Below are 24743 nucleotides of genomic sequence, written 5' to 3' on the forward strand. Positions count from 1 at the left end.
AAAATACAGTCACATTTTCGGTATCAGATAATGCGGCTAAAATACAGTCACATTTTTGGTAACAGATGATACGACCAAAATACAGTTACATTTTTGGTATCAGATAATACGGCTAAAATACACTCACATTTTTGGTATTAGATACGGTCAAAATACAGCAGCTTTTTCGGTATCAGATAATACGGCCAAAATACAGTCTCATCTATTCAGCACTATTTTCAATTGGATTATATGCCAATCTTGTGATAGAATATTTCTTCTCTGGCTAAAGAACAGTTATGCCACCAGCTTTCTGAGCATTAACATGTAGTTGGTAGCGCATATTACTATTTGCGATAAAGCAGCACAGTTCTTCAGGATCGGAGAACAGAGATGCCAATCGTCTCTAATTCTGAATGCAATCCCTCAACACAAGTCCATGGGCATGGCAGTAAATGTAGGTCGCATGAAGTGCAATTATTCCAATAAGGTCTTGTAATACCTGCAGTGGCCATTAATGCCAGTGGCTTCATCAGAGCCTTTGCAACACAATTTGACCACATGACCCATCTTTTCCGTACTTGATGGTCAAAGAACCTTGAGACTTTCAGCATCAAGTTTTTCCATGTGAAAGTATCCAAGAGCTGAAAGCCATTTGACTTTCTCCATGTGAAAGCAGTCAAGAGCTCTCGAACCCCGAGCGGTGCCTTTTTTACTTCACATCTTTTCGCTTTCAAAGCCCCTTCAACTATATGGTGCCTTATCTTGCTTCCAATAACTGAAATAAAGCTATTTGGTGTTCTGAACTTGCGTACTGTTCAGAGCTTCTTTCTAGCTTAAGCGGAAAGCCTCGCTCCAGCTGAGACACTACATTCAGGATTCAGCGATCCTCTCGTTTCACTTCATTTTTTCTGTCTTTGAGAACATTTTGAGAGCATTTATGCACAGGAAAATTTTCACAATTAAAATGAGATCAGCATAATTAAAGACTACTGATTTGGAGCTTCTTCTAAAATCAAAGGCAGGAACTAACCCTAGCCTCCCCCTCCCCTCCGAGTAGTACCACTGCGCAGTTAGATTACAATAGAAACGATCAATCACAGAAAGAGGTTTGGCCAAAAAAAGGTGAATAAGACAATAGAAAGGGACCTATCTCGAGGGTTTATGGACCTTTTATCTTTAGGAAGAAGGTAAAACTGCTTCTTCTTTCTGGATGAGAAAAAAAAACACTTTAAAAACATCTCATCTCATCATTTAAGCACCAAGAACATCAAAATAGAAACACTTCACCCTTTGGGGTAATCTTAGGTCTATTCTTACCTGAAAACCGCTATTTCCTCAAATTTTTCTCTGTTTCAAAACTATGAAGATTTTAGGGCAGTACCACATGTCCGTCAGTGTTGCCAAATTGAGCAGTGAAAATAAATAAGCAAAGGTAATTAGCTAAATTTGACAACCGACATGAATGGGTTGGTGCTCTGGATTCGGGATCCCTTATCTGAGAGGACGCGGGTTCGAATCCCAGTGTACCCAATTCTTCAGTTTGGCACGGGGGTCAGTGGCGTGACTCTGTAAGCTTGAAAGAGTCGACCCAGCTCTAAATTGGTACCTGGAGAAATCTGGGGAAGGTAAACAGGAAGGGTGTGCGAAAGCACAGGATGGCTGGCCCCCAGCCCCCCATTGCACTTCCTGGCTGAAGGGCCAAGAAACGGAGATCAGCACCGCCGGTACGGACTGTGAAGTCTAATGTCGTATCCTTTACCTATTTTTTTTACCGTTTTCGTCCATAGAAATTAGTGCATTAGCAGCCGATCGATCCCTAAAGAAAACTATACCTTCTTGGCACCCAATACTACAAGAACTGTTCTGCGGTATATGGAGGTCTTTATCATTAAAAACAGAACTCAATTTTTCATTATGTTTTAAGTTGTATGTGGTTCCGTAAGTTTACAATTAATCAATTTAAACATTCGAATTGATTTTCATTGTCCTTGGTACTTCAAGGATCTCGGGCTATGAAGCCAAAGCTGGTTAGTGTCCTCGCTAAAGAATCCGTAGTTCCTCTGAGTCCGTGAAATCAGTCTAGAGTTTGGTCTGCAATTACTAAAATCAGTCCGTTTTAAATCCATAGTTGAAACTTAAAAACAAGCTTACAAAAAAAAAAAACAAGCTTAACTGTAAAAATAGGAGTAAATCTCAAATTGTTATTTAAGTGAAGAAATTCACAAAGATATATTTTTAAGGCCTATATTATTATTAAATGTAGGCCAATCAATATATTATAGTTCAGTAGGTCAATCAATATACTGTAGGTCAATATAAATGTAAATATAGGTCATATATTTGTATATTACCTATATTATAAGTAAAATTTGTTTTGTTTTATCATACTTTAAAATGGTAGCATAAATACTAATTAAATAGAAGGGTCCATAGTTCTTCCGGGTCCGTATTCCGTGTCATTAGTCTTGAGTTTGGTCGGTAATCACTATAGTCCGTCCAGGGATGGGTAATATAAAATACATTTTTTCAAGGGAGGGAATACCGACGAGACTTTAGCTCCATTATTGGTACTTTTCACCTCCCGTTCCGGGCAAATAGTGCAACTTCTAACCTTATGGAGGTACATGTACCCCTATAAATCAGCCCTTTGACTCAATCCTGAATCTATCTCAACAATTTCTCTACTGACTAATAACGGATCAGTCTAAACTTGAAAACTCTATAGCGGTAATTTTTTAGTAATCTTTTCTGAAATAATTTTCAGAAACTGTATAATTTTCTTAAACAGTTTCTGAATAAAAGCAACATTTCCTTATAACTTAGTGCCCCTCATAATGCAACATAATGAATTTTCCCAAGAATTTTGGAAACAAGAAAGCTAAAATTCCACAAAAATCGGGCCATCTGGACTTAACATACCAAGCACAGTGAGAACGACATCTGATGGCTTGAATCGGATAAGTGGAAACTTACACAGTATTATATATATTGAAAATATTCAAAAATTGTAAATTCTACTTTTAATGAAAAATACATCCTTTTATGCAGTTAGACAGTTTTTGTTGGTAGTGGTCGCAAAACACAAAAAAAACGTGAACGAAATCAGCCAAAAAGTTAAGAACATATAGTACCGAACAATTTGTCAAATTTAACTAATTAGTTCTGCTTATTTACACGATTCAAGCACTGTCAAAAATGTGGCAAGACTTTTAAAACTTCATAGTTTTTAAACAACTAAACGAAAATCATAAAATTTGCGGTTTCATGAATCTCCAGAAAGGAGATGCTGTGGTTGAAGCCTTGGACACGCCTGGTCAAAATGAAGAACTCTTTGCATTCGCCGACGACACCACCCTGGGGGCTGCAGCACCTGATGAATCATCTCTTATCCTCAAGCTACAATTGATGGCAGAAAATATATATCGTTGGTTTGATGCAAATTTGTTAGCTTTGAATGTAAAAAAATCGTTTCTTCTTATATTCTCCCGCATAGGCAAAAGCTGCCCTACAGTGACAGAGCTTAAAACATCCAAGGGATCCATATCCCGCCCAGCTGACCGGTTTATTCGATTCCTTGGGATACTTCTGGATGAAAATCTATCTTTCAAACGGCATACTGAGTCAATGAAATTAAAGGTTTCTCGAGGCCTTGGAATTATTCGAAAGCTGAAGCGAGTCTTTCCTTTCTCTATCCTTCGTCTATTATATTTCTCTCTTATTTACCCTTATTTATGCTACTGCTCGTCAGTGTGGATGTCAACATTTCCATCTGTACTTACACCTTTACATAATCTCCAACTGAAAGCAGCAAAAATCCTTCAGTCTACCACCCATATTTCTGTTGAACTTCTGAAGATTAAAGATATTCATACATTACACCTCTCTTTCATTGCGTTTCAGTATTTCCGTGGAGACCTTCCATCAAGTTTTTCCGGGCTTTTTGAAATTTTTCGAAATGTCAGTCCTTATGAAACTAGAAACAAGGATGATGTGCTAGTGCCATCCACCCCTGCAGTGCGCTCGGACTTTGGTCTGATAGTTGCTGTCGGACGTGCCTGGAATTCCATTCCTGTTGGGATTCGACGGTCCTGTACCATAGGATCCTTCAAGAAACGGTTGAAGAATTTTTTAATCAAAAAAAATAAATTAAATTATAATATTGATCAGTTATTTATATTGTTTAGTTATCAAGATTTAATTTATTTATTTAATTATTTAGATTGAATTTATTTATTTAGATTTGGGTGGTGTGAGTGTTGGATCCTCGATGTATATATATTTTTTTATTTTTATTTATTTTTTGTATGTAGGTGGTGCGGAGACCGGTTGTACTCGGGTGAGGATTGGTGAGTAGACTCTAAATATATTTTAAGTGTGAATGTAATTAATAGTTATTTATGTTTTGTTGTTTTTTTTCCCAAATAACGGGCCATTGAGCCCTTTGGGATATTTTTTTGTCTATAAATGGATGGATATTGGTAATAAAAGGAACTTGAACTTGAAGGAACTTGAATAGCCAGACGTAAAGCACGTCTAAAGGGGGGGGGGGTCAGAAACTTTTTTATTTTAATGCCCTTAGTACTTTGAAAAAGGTTTTTCTCTGGTAATATCCTCAAAAATTAAAGGCCAGGTAGTTTGAAGCAATGACACTTATGCCTATAATTAACAAAAGAACTGGTGGTGTAGTTAGAATTTTATTCACACTCAAGATCCATCATACTTTGGAATCCAGTTTATAACATATTCTTATCCAGTGTATAACATATTATAATATATTATCCAGTTTATAACATTTTATAATATATTATAACGTATTCCCTTAAACATATTCTATTTCTTCAACAACCATTTCATCATCAGGACCACACGGTACCAGCTCATCAGCATAAACTTCTTCATCTTTGGCAACAAGCTCTTCAGTGCCGTGGTCTTCTCGTATATGACGAGTTAACTCGAACATAGTGATAAATGCTTCGTCGCAGTTTTGACAATGGTAGCGCTTTTTGTGTTCATGTGTCAACTAAAAATAAATAAGCAAATATTAGCTTTGATTAACACTTTTAAACAAGAGAAAAATCTAAGAAAATTTGTTTGATTCTTTTTTTTTCAGATACGCAAACATGATTAACCATGTTTATAAGATGTATAATATGTATCATGCTTAATTCTTTGTACGGAACTGTAGTTAGTGGTACTATGACTCGGAATAAATATAACAGTGATTATTTAACATAAAATTTAATAGTCAGGTTCCCTAATCCTTGGAAGAATTCCACTTTTACTCAACTTCTGGGAAAAAATGACATTTTTTTTCAAAAACTATATTGCATGATCCATATGAGACTGAACAATCAAACTTGTATGCAGCGATTCGCATACACAGTACTGCTTAATTTGCTGCATTTTTGTTAAACAAATCAAATGAACAACAAAAGAATTATCACTATTACATGGAAACAAATTTGTGTCCATTCATTTTATTTTTACTACAAAAGTTCAGCTGCAACTTTGACATTTATTGTTGAGCATACTGTTAAGTTGAACTAGGTTTTTTTAAGTAGTTTTTTTTTATCATTTCCTTAATTGAGAAAGTTCACTTTCTTCAATCCATAAACAAATTTAGAAAAAAATTATTTAGTTTAAATTTAGTTACAATATCTTTTATGCTGAATTGAATTTTTCTGAAGTCTATTTTGATAACCATTCTGAGTTGTTGCGACATAAGTAAAAATACCCATAACTACGATCAAGTATACACGCAGGATTTTGCCTTAGAGAGAGTACGTGTGTAAGAGTGGGACACAAAGCAGAAAAATAAACAAATAAATAAAATAAACTCTATCTATATATATAAAAATAAGTTGTCTGTGTGTCGAGTGACGTCATGTTTGTGTGTCGACTGACGTCATATTTGTCGACTGACGAAATTACAGACCGGGTAAAACTAAAGCGCAAAGCGTATGTATCAAGGGTGCGACTACACCTTTCCAATATTAGTCAGCATGATTTAGGAAATTGTCAATGGTTTTTGATTAAGTGATTTTGGGGAGAAACCAGAGCTTTTCAGCGAATTTGGAGAAATGCAGACTTGAAATAATTTTTTTTTCCTTCTTCAGAGTCATACCTACTTAAAGAATCTTTAAGACTAGAAAATACAATTTTAAGAACTATTTGACAACCTGTTTATCTTTGAAGGGAGAGTTACCACCACCTCCACCACCCCCTAAAAAACTAAATCGAACTTGAAATACAATTAAATTATTTGTAGAATTACTTAACACAGAAAAAAAATACGACGATCGGAATTTATTAGATGATTACAAATGGGATTGGATAAGTTTCTCCGGCATCAAATAGCTCGTGGTAACAAACTGTAAGTAAGGAGCGACTCGGCGGAACACCAACCGAAACTCTAAAAAATAGGAATTTGAAAATAATAGATCCATCAAAAGAATTTGTTTTTCATGCTGATTCCAAATATATGAAATTCAATAAGTTTAGTTTTACCCATAAAGAGACACGAGTCTGAAAAATTTGCCTTATTTTCAAAAAAAGGGGGAAAACACCCCCTTAGATCATAGAATCTTCAACTAGCCCGCCTTCCACATCCCCCTTTTTCCCCAAAGTCATCTAATCAAAATTTGAGATACCCATCTTGTCCAGTGTATTTGAAAGGTCCAATAGCTATACATTCTGGATAACATGACCCTCCATAGCCCTTTGGGGGAGGGCTGTAAGTTATGAAATTTGCCTATTGTTTTTATATAGTATTTGTTATTGGGATATATATATATATATATATATATATATATATATATATATATATGTATATATATATATATATATATATATATATATATATATATATATATATATATATATATATATATATATATATATATATATATATATATATATATATATGTAGACCTTTTCAGGGAGGGGGGATTTTGCACAGGGAGATTTTTCCGTAGGGAAGGAAGTTGCCGCAAGTGAACTTTACAAGGGAAATTTTAGCACAAAATTAGAAGGTACAACAATATGTAAAAGAATCCAAACATCTGATTGGTTCTTTTGTCTGAAATTTCAAGCTAGTTAAAATAAATTTTTTTAGCCACAACATCTTTTACGAGAAAACTCTATATTTCTTTCTGGTTTAATTGATTCTTCAATCCCAAGAAAATACAAGTTTCTTCATGCGATCCTTCAAGTGATCCTCAGCGAACTATTTAAGTTGTATGCTCATAGATTTATCTCTTCGATGTCTGCTCTTTACGCTTATTTTTACATTGGCCAAACAATACTGATAACCACATTGATCCATGGGATTCAAACAACACTTCAAGAACAAACCGTACCTAACAGAAGCTATTGGAATAGATTGGCTAGCTAGTAAGTAATCTTATGCATATTTTAACTATTAATATTTTCCGTTAAACTATGAAACTTTTCAATTGGACTATTATATTAACTCTCTAACTGAAATAATATATATTTATATATATATATATATATATATATATATATATATATATATATATATATATATATATATATATATATATATATATATATGTTTTCGTTTGTAATTAGGAATATATGTCAGTATAATTACACATGTTATAAAATTATTATATAATTTGATTATAATATATTATTTTAAGAATTTAATATAAGATAATGTAATATATTTTAATATATGACTACTAGAGTACAGCGGCTATGGTCCTTCGGAGAGCAGAGTCGCTCTGTAGTAATGTCAAACTGATCTGCCATTTTCTGCTGCATTATATTCAAATATTTGTTTTGATTTTTATCAAAAAGGATATTGTAACTCTTTATTCAATGTACACAAGACGAGACTGTATCCAAGGAGGCAGAGGGCTTGAATCCCCCTCCCCTCGAAATGTTTGTCGGACTCGTAAAAATGTATACAAAAATGAATATAAACAAATTTTTGATGCGTTTTCCAAGTTTTTGTATCTTCCCCCAAAAAATCGTCGATACGGCTCTGACACATTCCATTATTTTCATGTGGCTGGTTGGTACAAGCCACGAGCTTAATCCATCTGGTTTTTCGTTTACAACAGCAACTCTCTACCAATAAAATCTTTCAGAAATACGAGTGAGAAAAGGATTTCCTTTCCTAATTGAGGATAAATAGAGCTAGTGAATACTGAACTTTTTTTCCTCTTCTTTTCTTTTCTTTTTCTTTTCCTTTTCCTTTCCCTTTTGTTCTTTTTTCTTTTCTTCTTCTTTTCGTATTGTTTTTATTTGTATGTCTATTGGGGTTGTAAGCCCAAACAAGCTTTGCTTCGGGCCATTTGCTTGTTTTGTTTTGTTATTTATATTAATAAACCCATATTTCTCTCTCTCTCTCTCTCTCTACTGAATAGTATTCATTATAAATAGAGCATTTCTGACAATTTTTTTCCTAAAAATAGAGCAGCTATTCTTTCTACACTGATACTTTCTGATACTTTCTACACTGATAGTTTCTGATACTTCCTACACTGATACTTTCTGATACTTTCTACACTGATAGTTTCTAATACTTTCTACACTGATACTTTCTGATACTTTCCACACTGATACTTTCTGATACTTTCTACACTGATAGTTTCTGATACTTTCTACACTAATACTTTCTGATACTTTCTGGTACTTTCCACACTGATACTTTCTACACTGATAGTTTTTATTATATATATGCTCTATTGTGGGCTTTCTTTGGCCAGTAAGCCAAAGTAAACTCGTATTTCAATCAATAATTAATGTATCTAGAGAATAATCTATGCTAGTGAGGAGAGAATCAAATGCCAGTATTTCAGTCTATTTTTTAACCACTAGTAACCCCTGGGCCATGAGAATATCTATGAATTGTATGTGTAATTATATGGACATATATAAATAGAGAAAACCCTCTATTTCTTTGTGTTTTAATAGATTCCTCACTCCCCACAAAATACAAGTTTCTTCATAGGGGCGACCTTCAGCGAATTATTTAAACTGTATGGTCAAAGATTTATCTCTTCGATGTCGCCTCTTTAGGCATATTTTTACATTGGCCAAACAATACTGATAACCACATTGATCCATGAGATTCAATCAACGATTCAAAAACATACCGTACCAAACAGAAACTATTGGAATAGATTAGCTAGCTAGTAAGTAATGTTATGCATATTTAAATTTTATAATTTAATAATTATTAATTTTTAATATTTCCCATTAAACTATGAAACTTTTCAATTGGACTATTATATTAACTCTCTAACTCAAACAATAATATACATATACATTTATATTTTTGTTTGTAGATTATTGGGAATATATGTTAGTATAATTACACATATTATAAAATCCTTATATAATTTGATTACCATATATTATTTTAAGGGTTAAATATAAAATAATGTAATACATTTTAATATATGTCCGTATAATTACACATATAATTCATGGATATTCTTATGGCCCAGGGGTTACTAATGGTTAAAAAATAGACTGAAATACTGGCTTTGACTCTTTCCTCACTAGCATAGATTATTCTTTAGGCACATTAATTATTGATTGAAATACGAGTTTATTTACGCTTACGAGCCCAATACGGCCCACAAAATAGTATAGATATAGTTTGCAATAATTAATATAATATATACCTCGTGTTTTTTGAGGTCATCCAAGGTCTTGAAACTCTCATCACAGAATCGACAAAGAAAGAAATCACCCAAATCCGCTGCATGGGACTTCTCGTGCGACTTCAAGGCACTACTCGCGGTAAAAGCTCTCTTGCATATCCTAAGAACAAGAGATTAATTAGCAAATTGTTATAAGAATAGCAACTGGATTTTTAAGTTGGATCGAATCCCTCTGAAATACGCCTAGTCTGCACAATTTCAAGGAAGGAAGTAGGTTAGTCAAGAACTCTCAAATCCGCCAATGGAAACACTGAAATTTGTATGTGCCTACCCGCTATGCCCTAGTTTCTCCCCCTCTCCCCCCCAAAAAAAGGCTCTGAAATCTGTATTAAAAAGAATTAGCAGTTTGCCTTCCGTGATAACGTTCATATAAAACAAATGTTCACTTTTCTGAAATCATTTGATGCGTTATTTGACTGTTGTATACAACCAACCCACATCACTGTTTGATGATGACCTTTGGAGTTTCCCCTAAACAATATTGGGTTCTCCGCGTTGAAGAACATTAGCAATTGACGTTCCGTGACAACGTCCATGTTTTTATAAATGGTAAATTTTCCGAAATCCATTTATCATCATTATGAAATTTTATGACATCATCATTAAGAAATCTAGTTACATATTGCCAATAAGCTGGATCTTAATGCATCAAAAACAAAGTTCATGATGGATTTGGGCTCATCTCCGACGCTCCACTGTTTAGAATTTCTGTTTAAACAGAAGTTTCAATTTCTGTTTTCCCATTGTTTCCATCCACTGTTCAATTGTTCCAACAAACCATTGTTCTAACTTCTATTTCAAGTGCTAATATTTCAGAATTGAGGTTATTCCCCGGCTAGGGGTGCTAGTTGACTCGAATTTCAGTTGGATGCAATCTGTTAATAGTGTATATATTAATAGTGTAAGACTAGAGCTTGGAAAGAATATTGGCATTCAACCGTACGGCACGGGTATCGTACGGCACGGGATTTGTTTTTTATTTATTTCTGTCAAGTTTGGTTAAGAGAAGTTTTTATTTTTAATTTTGTGCATATTTAGTGTTTCTTAAAGGTAGCTCAATTGCATTCGAGCTATACTCTCAGCCTTGAGTTACCTAATATTTTGTATATATTGGTTATAATAAAAGAACCTTGAACCTTGGAGCTAAAAATTTTTTTAATGGTTAAGTCTTAACCATTGATTAAATGGTTAGTAGAAAAAGTTTGCTGTAAAAACGATTCTGATGGGAATTTTGAAAAAGAGCCTGAAATCCCTTGAAGATGGTCATCGGTTGAAATGAAAACTACCCCTTTAGAATCAATTTGATCGAAAACCAAAACCTGCCGATCGTACTTTAGTCTGTGTTCGGCTAAAATACGATTAACACTGGCTAGTTCTGTTTTTTTTTTTGCGGTGCTAGTGGGTCACTGGGACATTGTAGGAAGCCTATTAAGGGCTTGTTTAGAACCTAATTAAGGGCTGTTAAGGGCTTGTATGTTAATAGTGTTAATATATGAAAGAATATTGACATTATGTACCGTACGAAATTCGTTTTGCCTCTGGAAGCCATGCGTTTTATTTATTTCCCTCTTGTTCATCCCTACCTAAATTACTATCTTAATACTTTCTGACTCCATTTACTTCTGCTTCGGAGGCTACAAAACAGAGTACTTTGTTTTTTTTTTAGAGGTTTTTTCCTTGCGAATCGTCTTTTTCCAATAAGTCCTCTACAAGGAGTTTATATTCTTTATTCCTTTATTCTTTTATTCATTATTCTTTTATTTTCCTTTATTCATTATTTTATTCTTTTATTTTCCTTTATTTATTATTCTTTATTCCTGTTGGACTGGCAGTTACTTTTCATTCGTTACTATTCAAAGTTGAGCACAACCTCCGACACACCCTAGCTACTACTTTTCTTTTGATTTGTTCCCGTTTGCTACTGTGCCATCTGAACTCGCGATATACAAACTACACCACTCATTGATAATTCCTAAGAGGTCCCGTTTGATGTTTGATGATCCCTAAGAGGTCAACGTATCAAAGCTGTGCGATCCGTCTATTTTGTTCTTGTTCATACTCACATTAATTATTGTCCATTCATTCACTTGAATACTTTTTAGTCCCAGTCAATTCCGCCTCAGATTTAGCAAAATAAGGTGCATTCTATTTTCAAAATTTTTCCCACGTATTCTTTGGGTAAGTCCAAAAAAGGTGAATCCTGGGTAAGTCTTAAAGAAGTTTATATTACTTATTGAATATCCCTTTTGAACTGGTAGCTATTCGTCTTTATTTAAGGCTATGTTTTCAGAAACTGCCCAGTCACTTCCTTTGATTTTTTTTTCCAGTTGCTCCACCTTCTCGTCCTATCTTGTAACGGATAGTAAATGTCCCATTTACTATACGAAATACTATGGCTGTTGAACTAAATTAATATGCATAATAATTATAGTATATTTATTAATTGCTTTTTCTTGATCTCGCTCGGACCCTGTTGCCAAACCGCAGTTCTGATGTCACTTAGGTTTTTTTGCATGTTTTTTTGGTATCGGGTAAATGTATGCCGTTATGTGGTAATTTGACTTTTTTTTCCAATTTTCTTATCTAGTTTTGGTGCATAACGAACTTGCCTCTCTGCAAGATACATATAACAATCATTATCATATTGGGTACTTGTTAAATGTCCCGAAAACACACAAGTGTGATTTGTGTGATCTGAGAAACACCGGTTTGTCTTTGGCATTTTGGTGATTTGTCTTCTTTGGTGATTATCAGCTTAGCCGGAGAGGGGAACTATTTTGACCGTATATTTTAATTAAATATTTAAAATATACAGATGATTAGGTTTGGTGTTTAGCATAGTGCATTCTGAGCAGCCTGCTTTCAATAATTTTCTTAATTAATATAATTAATATAATAATTAATTTCCATAATTTTGTTTATAAAGTATTATACTGCCATCATATTTTGGTATATTTCAATAGGATTAACCAAACTAATCACTAGGATTAACCTAATTTCACTTCTTGACTGTTTTCGGGACATTCAACAAGTACCTCATATTGTTATATACCGTCTACTAATTGTCATCTATAATTATTTATTTTTATTAATAAATTCATTACTGTTATAGTTAATTATTATTTACTATTTATATATTATATTAATAATTATTATTAGATACTATTATATACTATTATTAAATATTATATGTTGTTTATACTGAATGAATAAACAAACCAAATATCATATGATTACATCATAATTGCAACAAATGTTCCTGGACCTAAATTAACAGGGAGATTTTGGAAACCCAGCTTTCTTTCGGGGAATTCCAGGGAAACCTTAAAAAATTTGAGGATAGTGGGAGCACAGCAAGGCTGTAGAAAATATATTTTTCAGGAGGGTTTATTTTTTTCGGGAGGTATTTTTGCTCAAAAGAAGGGGGCTTCAAAAAATTTACAAAACGCAAAAGGAATTTGTTTACATGTATTTTAATTACTTTTTTACAAGTCGCACAAAAATTTCGAGGTTGGGGCTTTCTCAACCAGCTACCCCCCACCCCTCCCTAGGTACAATCATGGAGCACTGTCACAATTAGAAAGATTTGGGGATACTGAAAGCAATAACAACTGTAATAATTAAGACCGAGCCTGAAGTTACAGGGAAATTTCAGAGGACCCAATTTATTCCGAGGAAATTCAGGGAAACCCTAAAAAATTCAGGGATAGCGGGTGCACTGGTTGTATTTTCTGAAATCAAACAGTACATCTACGTAAAATAAATATCTAGAATTTAGCTTTTTCTTTAATTTGGTCTTCATTTGCTTTGTGCTAATACGTCTTTCATTATTTTCATTATATTTGATTATATTTTCATTATTTTCATTATATACCTCTATTTTCATTATAAGCTCTAATGTAGCTTCAAAAATTTCGGCGTTGGAGGGTTCTCAACCAGGTACCCCCCCCCACACCCCTACCTAGGTACAGTCATGGAGCATTGTCACATCATAAGCTGTAATGTAGCTTCATATAAGCTCTAAGTAAATCACATTAAGCCTACTTCAACTGAGCACCACCAAAAGAAAATATGAAATTACTTAAAAAACTGAGAAAAAAAGATAAATCTAAATTAGATACTGACAACATGGGGGGGGAGGGGGAGAATACTATCTGAGTAACATTCTGAAAAATTTAGAAAACTTACCTGCATTTAAATGGAGTGACCCCTGTGTGACTCCGCTCATGGACTCGAAGAGAGGAACTAGTGGTAAAGGCTTTTCCACAATGGTTACAAACGAAAGGACACGCTCCGGTGTGACTTCGAATATGAACCTGAAAACATTTCATTCTACTTTCAAATACAATTCAGCTACTTTCGGTTCAAATCGAAGAAACAAATAGGCTATAAAATGGGAGGGGGATGGTTTTTTATCCATCTTACAGAAGAATCGTTCCCCTATGATGAGGAATGTTCAATGTTGTCTTCTATTTCTCAAACTGTTCATTGAATTTAGGAATATATACAATATATATATATATATATATATATATATATATATATATATATATATATATATATATATATATATATATATATATATATATATATATATATATATATATATATATATATATATATAAAAGTTGTACGACTGACACTGAGCAAGCAAAGTGCAAGCCAAGTGCAATAATCACATAGTAAAAATACGAAAATAAAAGAAAGCAGATAAAGCTTAAAGTATATTTTACCTCTGAAACAAGTGAATTTGCAACAACCCCGCAACGCATACTAAAAAGACAAATTATTTATTATATTTATTTACTTAATAATTTGCTTAATAAATAATTTACTTAATAATTATTTGATTGCTTATTTAATTAGTCACAGATCTATCAATTCACCGAGCCATAATTATTGTTTTTAGTTACTTTTTCTTTGACAAGAACATAAACATGCTTAAATAGGAAAATTGTTTTGTTTTCAGTAATTTTCAGCCAGTATTCAAGGTATTTTTAATCAAAATATACACCAAATTTTAAATGTGTAATTCAGTAGATGGAATCACATTACATGTCGACACAGCAGAAAAACAAGAGCTAAGAGCTCATATGGCACGTGTGACGAGGCATGAAGAGCTAAGAGCCAAGAGATCATATGGTATGAGCTCTAACAAAATTCTATGAATGAAAAGATTGATTGAAAGGAAAATAAGAGGCTTAATGCCGGTCAGGATTTAAAATAAGAGCTCTGAGTCACGATGTCCTTCTAAATATCAAAATTCATTAAGATCCGATCACCCACTCATATGTTATAAATACCTAATTTTTTCTAATTTTTCCTCTCCCTTTAGCCCCCCAGATGGTCGAACCTGGAAAAACGACTTTATCAAGTCAATTTGCGCAGCTCCCTGACACGCCAACCAATTTTCATCGTCCTAGCACGTCCAGAAGCACCAAACTCGGCAAATCACTGAACCCCTCCCCCCAACTCCCCCAAAGAGAGCGAATCCAGTACGGTTCCGTCAATCACATATCAAGGACATTTGCTTATTCTATCCACCAAGCTTCATCCCGATTCCTCCACTCAAAGTGTTTTCCAATATTTCCCCCTCCAACTCCCCCCAATGTCAAAAGATCTAGTCGAGATTTAAAATAAGAGCTCTGAGACATGAATTCCTTCTAAATATCAAATTTCATTAAGATCCGATCACCTATTCGTAAGATAAAAATACCCCAATTTTCACGTTTTCCAAGAATTCCGGTTTCTCCCTCCAATCCTCCCAATGTCATAGGATCTGGTCGGAATTTAAAATTAGAGCTTTAAAGCACAAGATCCTTCTAAATATCAAATTTCATTAAGATCTGGTCACCCTTTCGTAAGTTACAAATACCTCAATTTTCAAATTCCCCCCCCCCAACTCCACCAAAGAAGGCAGATCCGGTCCGGTTATGTCAGTCACGTATCTTAGACAGGTTTGTATTCTTCCCATCCGGTTTCATCCTGATCTCACCGCTTTAAGTATTTTCAAAGATTTCCGGTACCCCCCAACTGCCCCCCCCCCCAACAATTACGCTGGATCCGGTTGAGATTTAAAATAAGAGATCTGAGTTATGAGGTCCTTCTAAATATGAAATTTCATTAAGATCCGATCACTCCTTCGTAAGTTGAAAATACGTCATTTTTTCTAGTTTTTCAGAATTACCCCCCCCCCCCCCCAATAGAGCAGATCCGTTCCAAGTATGTAAATCACGTATCTAAGACTTCTGCTTATTTTCTCCACCAAGTGTCATCCCGATCCCTCCAATCTAAGCGTTTTCCATCATTTTAGGTTCCCCCACCCCAAACTCCCCCCAATGTCACCAGATCCGGTCGCGACTTAAAATAAGAGCTTTGAGACACGATGTCCTTCTAAATATCAAATTTCATTGAGATCCGATCACCCGTTCGTAAGTTAAAAATACCTCATTTGTTCTAATTTTTCAGAATTAACCCCCCCCCCAACTACCCCAAAGAGAGCGGATCCGTTCCGGTTACGTCAATCATGTATCAAGGACTTGTTCTTATTTTTCCCACCAAGTTTCATCCCGATCCCTCCACTCTAAGTGTTTTCCAAGTTTTAGGTTTTCCCCTTCCAACTCCCCCCCCCCCAATGTCAACAGGTCTGGTCGGGATTTAAAATAAGAGCTCTGAGACACGATATCCTTCTAAATATCAAATTTCATTGAGATCCGATCACCCGTTCGTAAGTTAAAAATACATCATTTTTTTAATTTTTCGGAATTACCCCCCCCCCCCCCAACTACCCCAAAGAGAGCGGATCTGTTCCAGTTATGCCAATCATGTATCTAGGACTTGATACATTGATATATCCTTCCAAACATCAAATTTCATAAAGATCTGATCAACCGTTCGTAAGTTAAAAATACTTCAATTTTTCAATTTTTCCAAATTAACGGGCCCCCCACTCCCCCCCAGACGGTGAAATCGGGAAAACGACTATTTCTAATTTAACCTGGTCGGGTCCCTGATACGCCTGCCAAATTTCATCGTCCTAGCTTACCTGGAAGTACCCAAAGTAGCAAAACCGGGACCGACAGACCGACAGAATTTGCGATTGCTATATGTCACTTGGTTAATACCAAGTGCCATAAAAAGCACAACAAAACATACACAGGGAACATAAATCCTAATCCCATGCATCTTTCCTTTAACTTTACAATATTAGCTATTTCAAAACAGAGCATTTTACTGGGAATTTTTTTCCAGTGTATATGTGTTGAGCTCTGGGAGACGTTAAAAAACATAGGTCTATAGGGGTCGCTTAAGACCTTCATGGGGATGTAGGGAGTAACTAAAACATTTCAAATGGTTATCTCGTAAAATGTTGAATACTTCATACGCCACAAAACATATTTTGTCCCAAAAAGACCCCAATGAAAAACTACAATTTTTGAATCAACAGTGAAAAAAAATGACATTTATATCCTCATTTTCAAAATCAAAATAATTGGATAAGTAAAATAGTAGAAATAAGATAATACAGCGATAAATAAAGTAATAATAAAATGTGCAAGTGTAAAAAAAATGAATCTTATACACTTGACATTGGCCATAGGATATAAAATAAAACGGATAACTAAAATAATATTAAGTGATAAAATAAAGAGTACAAATAAGATAATACAGTGATAAATAAAGTAACAATAAAATGTACAAGTGTAAAAAAAATGAATCTTATACACTTGATATTGGCCATAGAATATCTTGCAATCTGAGAGTGATATTAATCCTATATCGTAAGAAACCGAAATTCTTGTTAGAAACCAAAATTCTTGTAAGAAATAACAATAAGAAAAAAAAACAATAATAAAGGTATTGACAATGGAATGCCTTGCAATCTAAGAGTGAGATTATCCTATAAAGTAAAAACTGAATTTTTTGCAAGAAACACAAAAACCAATAATAAAAATTATTGGCCATGGAATATCCCGCCATCTGAGTATGAAATTACCTATTCTGTAAGAGACCGAAATTCATGAGACCTTTTCCAATTTTGTATAATTTTTTCCGCTCTTTCGAATAATTATGTTAGGACTCTGTACAAGTCAATCTTGCTTAGCAGCAGAAAAGTCAGTTTTATCCTAACCGAGATGTGAGCACTTTTCTTCAGAGCAAGGCCATCCTACCCTTGTATTTATTTTTTCTTTCAATAGCGGCAAAAAAAAACATGCTGATACAATTTTATGAATTGGATTATGGTGATTTGAAAATTTTAATTGTTTTCCCTGGAATGTGTTTCGGAGTAGTAGGACAATTTCGCCCTCAGGCCATGAAATACTTGGTATAAAATAAATTGAGTTTTTGCTGCTGAATTCTAGTTCTAAGAAATTTTAAATGCGATTGAGTTTTGGATTTTTCCTATTGACATAGGAAAATGGTGGAAGAATTGAATAATTTAGGTACTGTTGTACATCAAACAAAGCCATGCAAAAAACGTGTTTTGATACTACTGTTTAGGATTATAATAAAAGAAGCTTTGAGAAGGCTAGGTTAGGTTTTATAGATGAAAAATGATGGGTTGCTAAACCGCGCTATTTGAAAATCCAGGTGAGGCCAATTGAGAAAACAGCATGTTTTTAAATGGAATCAGAAGAGGTCATAGTAAATGATTTCAAGCAAGTGGGTAACATATGTGTTAACATATTAGTTCTTGACTGAGCCACCTTTAATTGAAAAACATTTGGCCAGTCAAAATATTTCTTTATAGCTCATCAGTATGTCATTAAAAAAAATGAATTATGGGGAAATTCTTGTCAGTAAAATATACTGTCTTGTAAAATATATTTTTTCAAAATTTGAGGAGAGGGTAATTTATATGTATTCAATTATTTCAATAAAAATCCCCCAAAAAAGGTATTTTTAGTAATAACAAAGGTACAAAAAAGGTAAAGAACATGGCATTAGACTTTACAGTCCCTACCGGGGGGGGGGGGGGGGGCTGATTTCCGTTTCTTGGCCCTTCAGCCAGGAAGTGCAATGGGGGGTTGGGGGCCAACCATGCTTTGCTTTCGCACACCCTTCCTGTTTACCTTCCCCAGATTTCTCCAGGTACCCATTTAGAGCTGGGTCGACTCTGGCTGAGCTTACAGAGTCACGCCACAACACAAAGGCAATAACAGAGGCATTTTCAATACTAATGCTAATAAGTGGTTATTACACTGTCTTCAACTGTGGAATACCAGAAGAGATTTCATTTGAACTGACAATCTTTGTCCCCTCATCCTTGTCCTTTTCATTTTGTTCCATCATAACAAACTTTCTATTTAATCTTAGGGAGTCCTTTGGTGCTTTAAAGATTTTATCGCATTCCTTGCGTCTAAATAAAAGTAAAACCTAACATTTTGTTATAAAAGTGAGGTGGTAAATAAAACCCTAGTTGTTATCCAGATATTTTAGTTAGTAACACATATGTAACTAATTTTTATACCTCGTACTTTTAAAGTACCAAGACAAAACATTTTTCGCCCTTTTTTTATTGTTGAATTTTATTCAACATAAAATTATTCAACATACATTTTTTTATTTATTTTTTATTGTTCTTTTTTTTTTAATTACTAAGTTTTCATAGTAGTATCACGTTTTCACCACTGTTGCCACGTTCGAGCCGTGAAAACGATCAAACAAAAGCAATTAGTTAAATTTCACAATGTTTTCATCTGTAAAAATGTCAACCTTTATCCATATCACTTAGTTGTTGTCACTATCATTAAGGACCGAAGCAAAAAGTGGTTGACCGAAGAAAATGGGCGAAATGGGCCGATGAAAAATTGTTGTCACCACCACTAAGGGTCGAAGGACAAGATAAGATACAATTTTATATAAAAGTTACAATAATTATAATATTGTTACAATAGTTATTATATGTTATTATAACGTTCCATAATTTTATGGTATAATGTTCTATAACTTATATTATGGAATTATAAAAAAGTAATAAAAAGTAATAATAAAAAAGTAATTAAAATACATGTAAACAAATTCCTTTTGCGTTTTGTAAATTTTTTGAAGCAAAATACCTCCCGAACAAGAATAAACCCTCCTGAAAAATATCTTTGATACAGCCTTGCTTTGCTCCCACACATATATAATATATAGGTATGGAACACCATAATAATATGTTCCATAATATGTTCCATAACTAATGTGCTCCCACACATATATAATATATAGGTATGGAACATCATAATAATATGCTCCATAATATGTTCCATAACTAATGTGCTCCCACACATATATAATATTAAAGTAATTATTTACTGTATAATATTATAATACTATATAATATAATAATATATAACAGTGCATAATATTATAACACATATATAATATTAGTTATTATTAATGTATAATTATATACATTATAAATAGTTACGGTTATTTTATAATAGGAGTTACAATTTTATAATCTGGACTATGAAGCGTGCAAAAAGAACGTTCAAAAAATCTTTAATCGTATTTTTCTTGAAACGAATTTTCGAGCGGTTGGGCAATTTTGATCTCAAGTCACGATCTAGTATCTCAATGAATTTTTATTGCAAGCACTTATTTATTTTGTTACAACATAAAGTAAATAATATCAAAACACATGCAGCTCACGACCAAAGAATTAATAATTAAAAACAATAATGCCTTTTATATGATAATGCAAAGGTGTTTAGCATCCTAAAAAAATAAAGAAAAAAACTTACAAAAATGAAAGAAAAAATGAAGACCAGCTCTGAGAAATATTTAAAAAGCCAATTTACTGATATATCAGGAACTATTAATACAGAAAAAAAAATAATAAAAGGAGAAAAAAGTTACCTTAAGAGATGAGCTGGTTGTAAACCGTTTCTCACAGAGACTGCACATAAAAGGATGTTCACCAGTGTGAGATCTCTCATGAACTGAAAAGGAAAAAAACAATGAATTTCTTTTACAGTTTAAGCGAATGGCTTTGCGTCCAAAATAAAAGGGCGCATCTCACATGCTCTCTATTTTAAAGCAGAGAAAATGAGTAGGTTTCACCTGATGAAGTACAATACACCTAATTAAGTTACATGTTGCATATACTTATAATGTATGATTACGATTATAATATATAATTAATGCAATATATATAACTAATATTTATAATATACAATTAATAGTAAATATATAATTATGAAATTTTTCAGATGCATGTTTCTATAAGTCGTTGTCTTGCTTTTTAATTGCTGTTGGGTGTGCTGTTTTTTTTTTTTTTTTTTTTTTTTTTTTTTTTTTTTTTTTTTTTTTTTTTTTTTTTTTTTTTTTTTTTTTTTTTTTTTTTTTTTTATTGATAAAGTTTTCCGGAGGCAAAATCGAAATATTTGGGGTTCAATATCATATTTAGTTCATTTTCTCAACTATAATTTCTGCTCACTGTTATAAATTTTTTCATATTTTCAACCTAGTTAAAAATGGAAAGAAAGCATAAGCAAAGAAATCACTTACAAATTATTGAGATGATTGCTTTTTAAGCCATACTCTAGAAAAGCCTGAAGCCCACAAAAACAAATATCTTTTCTCGTTATACGAGAAGAGTTTTTTCCTTTTGAAAAGAAGGGAGCAAAAATCTCTGATATAATACGCGCTACCTGGGAGCACAATGCGAGTTTAGTGATATAACTAGATCAAGACAATGGTAGCATAATCAATTTTTCAAAAAACTTGCTTTTCCGTTTGATAATCACGTCCCTGTAAGAATAAGCTATCTCCACTTTCCATTAGATGTTCACCACTGGCACTTTTTGGATTTAAGACAGCACTTGGCGGGAGTAACCCCTTTAAATTTAACTAATTAAACCCTTCTTTATATACGAGTCTCACATTTAATCATAAGCTATAATGCTGATCAAACAATCGTACCTTTAAGCCAGGAAGATGTGGTAAAGGTCTTCTTACAAGTTTGACATTCAAATGGTCGCTCACCATTGTGAATTCTCATGTGAGTGACCAACGTTGATTTATTCGTAAAAGAACGAGTACAAATATCACATTGAAAAGGTCTTTCCCCAGTATGAATGCGCATATGGTCAATCAGCGATGACTTGGCCTAGAATATGAAACAAAATTAGGCGGTTATCAGAACGTGAGGAATTTTATAGCTAGAAAAAAAATACAAAAATTGTAAAAACCTTGAAAAATCAACGTTCCTAAATCGACACAAAATGGAATTGGTTAATTTTTGTTAATGCTAATTTTCTTTCGGAGAAACCACAGAAAAAAACAGAGATAGTGGGAATACTGTTGCCATTCCTGAACCTCGAGAAATTAAAGTATTGACAAGATATCAGATACCCTTCTTAGCCAATACATATGACATAATACATATGACGTATCACACATGACATATGACATAAAATAGTCAGGTCTGTAGCACCAAGTCAGATGGAAAATTCGGAAAATTTTTACGTTCCACCCATTAAAGTTTTCTATCCTACAGTGCATGAACTATAATTTCGCCTAATTATGTCGCAATTTGTAATTGGACTAATTAGAAAACGATCTTGGCAATTAACTGTAGATAGCAAAAGCCATATACAAGATAATTAAAAATACAAAAGAGATATAGCATAATAGAAAATTAGAGTCAATAAAAGAAATTTCAATATTTAAAGAAAAATAGTGATAATCAGGAGGACCACTTAAAGAGCTCCACTGGACAACCCAGTAGAGCTCATAATCGATTAAATCCAGTTTGACTATATCCTCGCCACCATCTTTTATTGACCTGAAGGCTTGAATCTAAACGACTCGCAGGAAAACAGGGTCCTTTCTTTCGAGAATGACTGTCTTCACAGGAAACTCAAAATTAACTGGAGAGACCCACTTATCCTAACCGAGTTTACCAAGTTTATCCTAGTTTACCAACCAGGCAGTTCGCTCTATATCGTGCCAGCTTCCAGTAGGATATAACCGGCCGACAAAGGTGGCAATTTTTGGGACATGTCATTCGTGTGGCGGAAGAATAAACTCTCGAGAGTGGACCTCGAGAGGCAGCCAGAGGAAACCTGATGAGGAGAAAGGCTGAAATTGGTCACGCCAACGAGCGGGACCTGACACATCAACAAAACATTCCGACCCAGTTGGGAGGCGTCTGGGCAGCAGAGAGGGACGACTGGCAGGTCTTTCTAAATGCCCTGGATGCCTCTGGCAGGAATGGAAGAACAAAGGGTAAAGATAGGTCCCCTGAATACGACTTAAAATAGAAATGGAAGACTTGTCTTAGTCAATCTTTAAGAACCAAAAATTAAGCTATCTTTATTTATATTAACTTTTGCGTAAAGAAATTTCTGCACAAGATCTGAGCATTTAGGGAACCACAGAAGGGGAATGAAAAAAAACAACCTCTTGCCAACAAGAAAAGAGGTTTTTATGGACAAAGTCTGAAGAAGGAGAAAAAGAGAGATTACTTCCCAATAATTCCGTGGTAAAAAATGTCCTTTACGTTTCATTCGTTAACAGCACAAACACAAAAAAAAAGGAGACAGAAGGAGAAAAGGAAGACTGCTTTCCTAAATTAGTGATTAATATAGACCAGCACTTGAATGAGGCCTTAACCCTACTCATCCATACAATCACATAGGTCAAACAGCATAGCCATACACAATCAACCATAAAGAATAATCCATGGACAGGCAGTCATGTCGTCAATAAGCATAAGTCGTCATTTACCAAACAATAGAAAAAATAATAAAGACAAAATATACCAAAAATTAGCTCTTAAGCGAGGTTCGATTTTATAAAGGAGTAAATGGGATATGTCTAACCATGTTTCTGAATCATACATTTAACTACGTTATGTCTTAAAAAAGAATGCATAACATACCAACATACCAAAATATACCAAAAATTAGCTCTTAAGCGAGGTTCGATTTTATAAAGGAGTAAATGGGATATTTCTAACCATGTTTCTGAATCATACATTTAACTACGTTGTCTTAAAAAAGAATTTTTTTCTATATGAGCTATTTTTCACTAAAAATTTCTATTCCCTTGACTTCAAAGCAGTGACCGCGCCTACATCTCCGAATCTTTGATACACTAACCCAAAGCCCGTTGATGCAGGGACGTAATGAGGAGGGAAAACTTACCTGGAAAGTTTTCTTACAAACTGGGCATTCAAAAACAGCGATCCCTTCATGAACTTTCTCATGAGCCAAAAGTGTATACTTGGATGTGAACGACTTAGGGCACAGCGAGCAAGAATATACTGTGCTATGCATTTTGGTATGAACCCTAAAAGGAACAAATTAAATTAAAAAAAGAAACTAGAATGTAGTGTCAATTTCCATGGAAGAAAGTGAAAACAAGCGTGAAATGTTTTTATTCACCAAGGACACTAACAATTTAGTCTGATTAGTTGAATTGGTGAAGTGGAAATTTAAACAGACACATACATCGTCAAAAAATTAGTAAAAACGGCCTCTTCCGCCACATATGTTTCATGCCATATGTTTTTATCTAAATTTTCGTGGATTTTCCTCCCTCTTTTCTTTATTTTAATTTGGCACCTCCTACTACCAAAAACTCCATCACTGCGTGTGACGGTCTTTTTCGTCATATAGATAAATAAAATAAAATAAAGGATTTACTGAAAGACTCTGGTTTTTGCCCTTATACGGTTGTTATCATAACGCCCCACTTTGGTTTTTTGTTTTTCCTTTGTTTTGTTTTTTTTTTAGTTTAATTTTTTCAAAATAGTATAGCCTGATTTACATAAATTTTCATGTATCTAAAATCATTCTGTATAAATTTTTGTGATTCTAGCCTTGAAGAACCCAGGACATTAAAAATAAAATCTGATTCTTTAAATTGTTTCATTGGAAACTTAAACAGCCATATACGTCTTGAAATTAGGAAAACCCTAAAAAAAACTAAAAAAGAAACGTGGGAGGAATTTTTTTTAGATGTATGACTGAGTAAATTTCCATTTAACCAATTCAAATTATCAGGTTAAATTGTCACTGTCCTTGGTGAATAAAAACATTTTACGCTTGTTTCTATTTTTTT

At 33.7% G+C, this 24743-nt stretch overlaps 1 protein-coding gene across 2 annotated transcripts in view; it reads right to left on the bottom strand.

The window, feature by feature from the left end:
- Positions 1-4740: 4740 nt before the first annotated feature.
- Positions 4741-24743, bottom strand: part of LOC136041668 (zinc finger protein ZFP2-like) — a 52662-nt gene continuing 32659 nt past the window's right edge. For both annotated transcript variants that reach the window (XM_065726385.1, XM_065726384.1), the window contains exons 8-13: positions 23825-23969; positions 21597-21783; positions 20532-20614; positions 13872-13999; positions 9645-9783; positions 4741-5002 (exon numbers count right to left, since the gene is read on the bottom strand). In XM_065726385.1, the coding sequence (XP_065582457.1) occupies positions 4802-5002; positions 9645-9783; positions 13872-13999; positions 20532-20614; positions 21597-21783; positions 23825-23969 (883 nt within the window). In that variant the 3' untranslated portion in view covers positions 4741-4801. The remainder of the gene's footprint in view (positions 5003-9644; positions 9784-13871; positions 14000-20531; positions 20615-21596; positions 21784-23824; positions 23970-24743) is intronic.

The sequence above is a fragment of the Artemia franciscana genome, unplaced genomic scaffold, assembly GCF_032884065.1.
Source record: "Artemia franciscana unplaced genomic scaffold, ASM3288406v1 PGA_scaffold_32, whole genome shotgun sequence".
Classification (NCBI taxonomy): Eukaryota; Metazoa; Arthropoda; class Branchiopoda; order Anostraca; family Artemiidae; genus Artemia; species Artemia franciscana.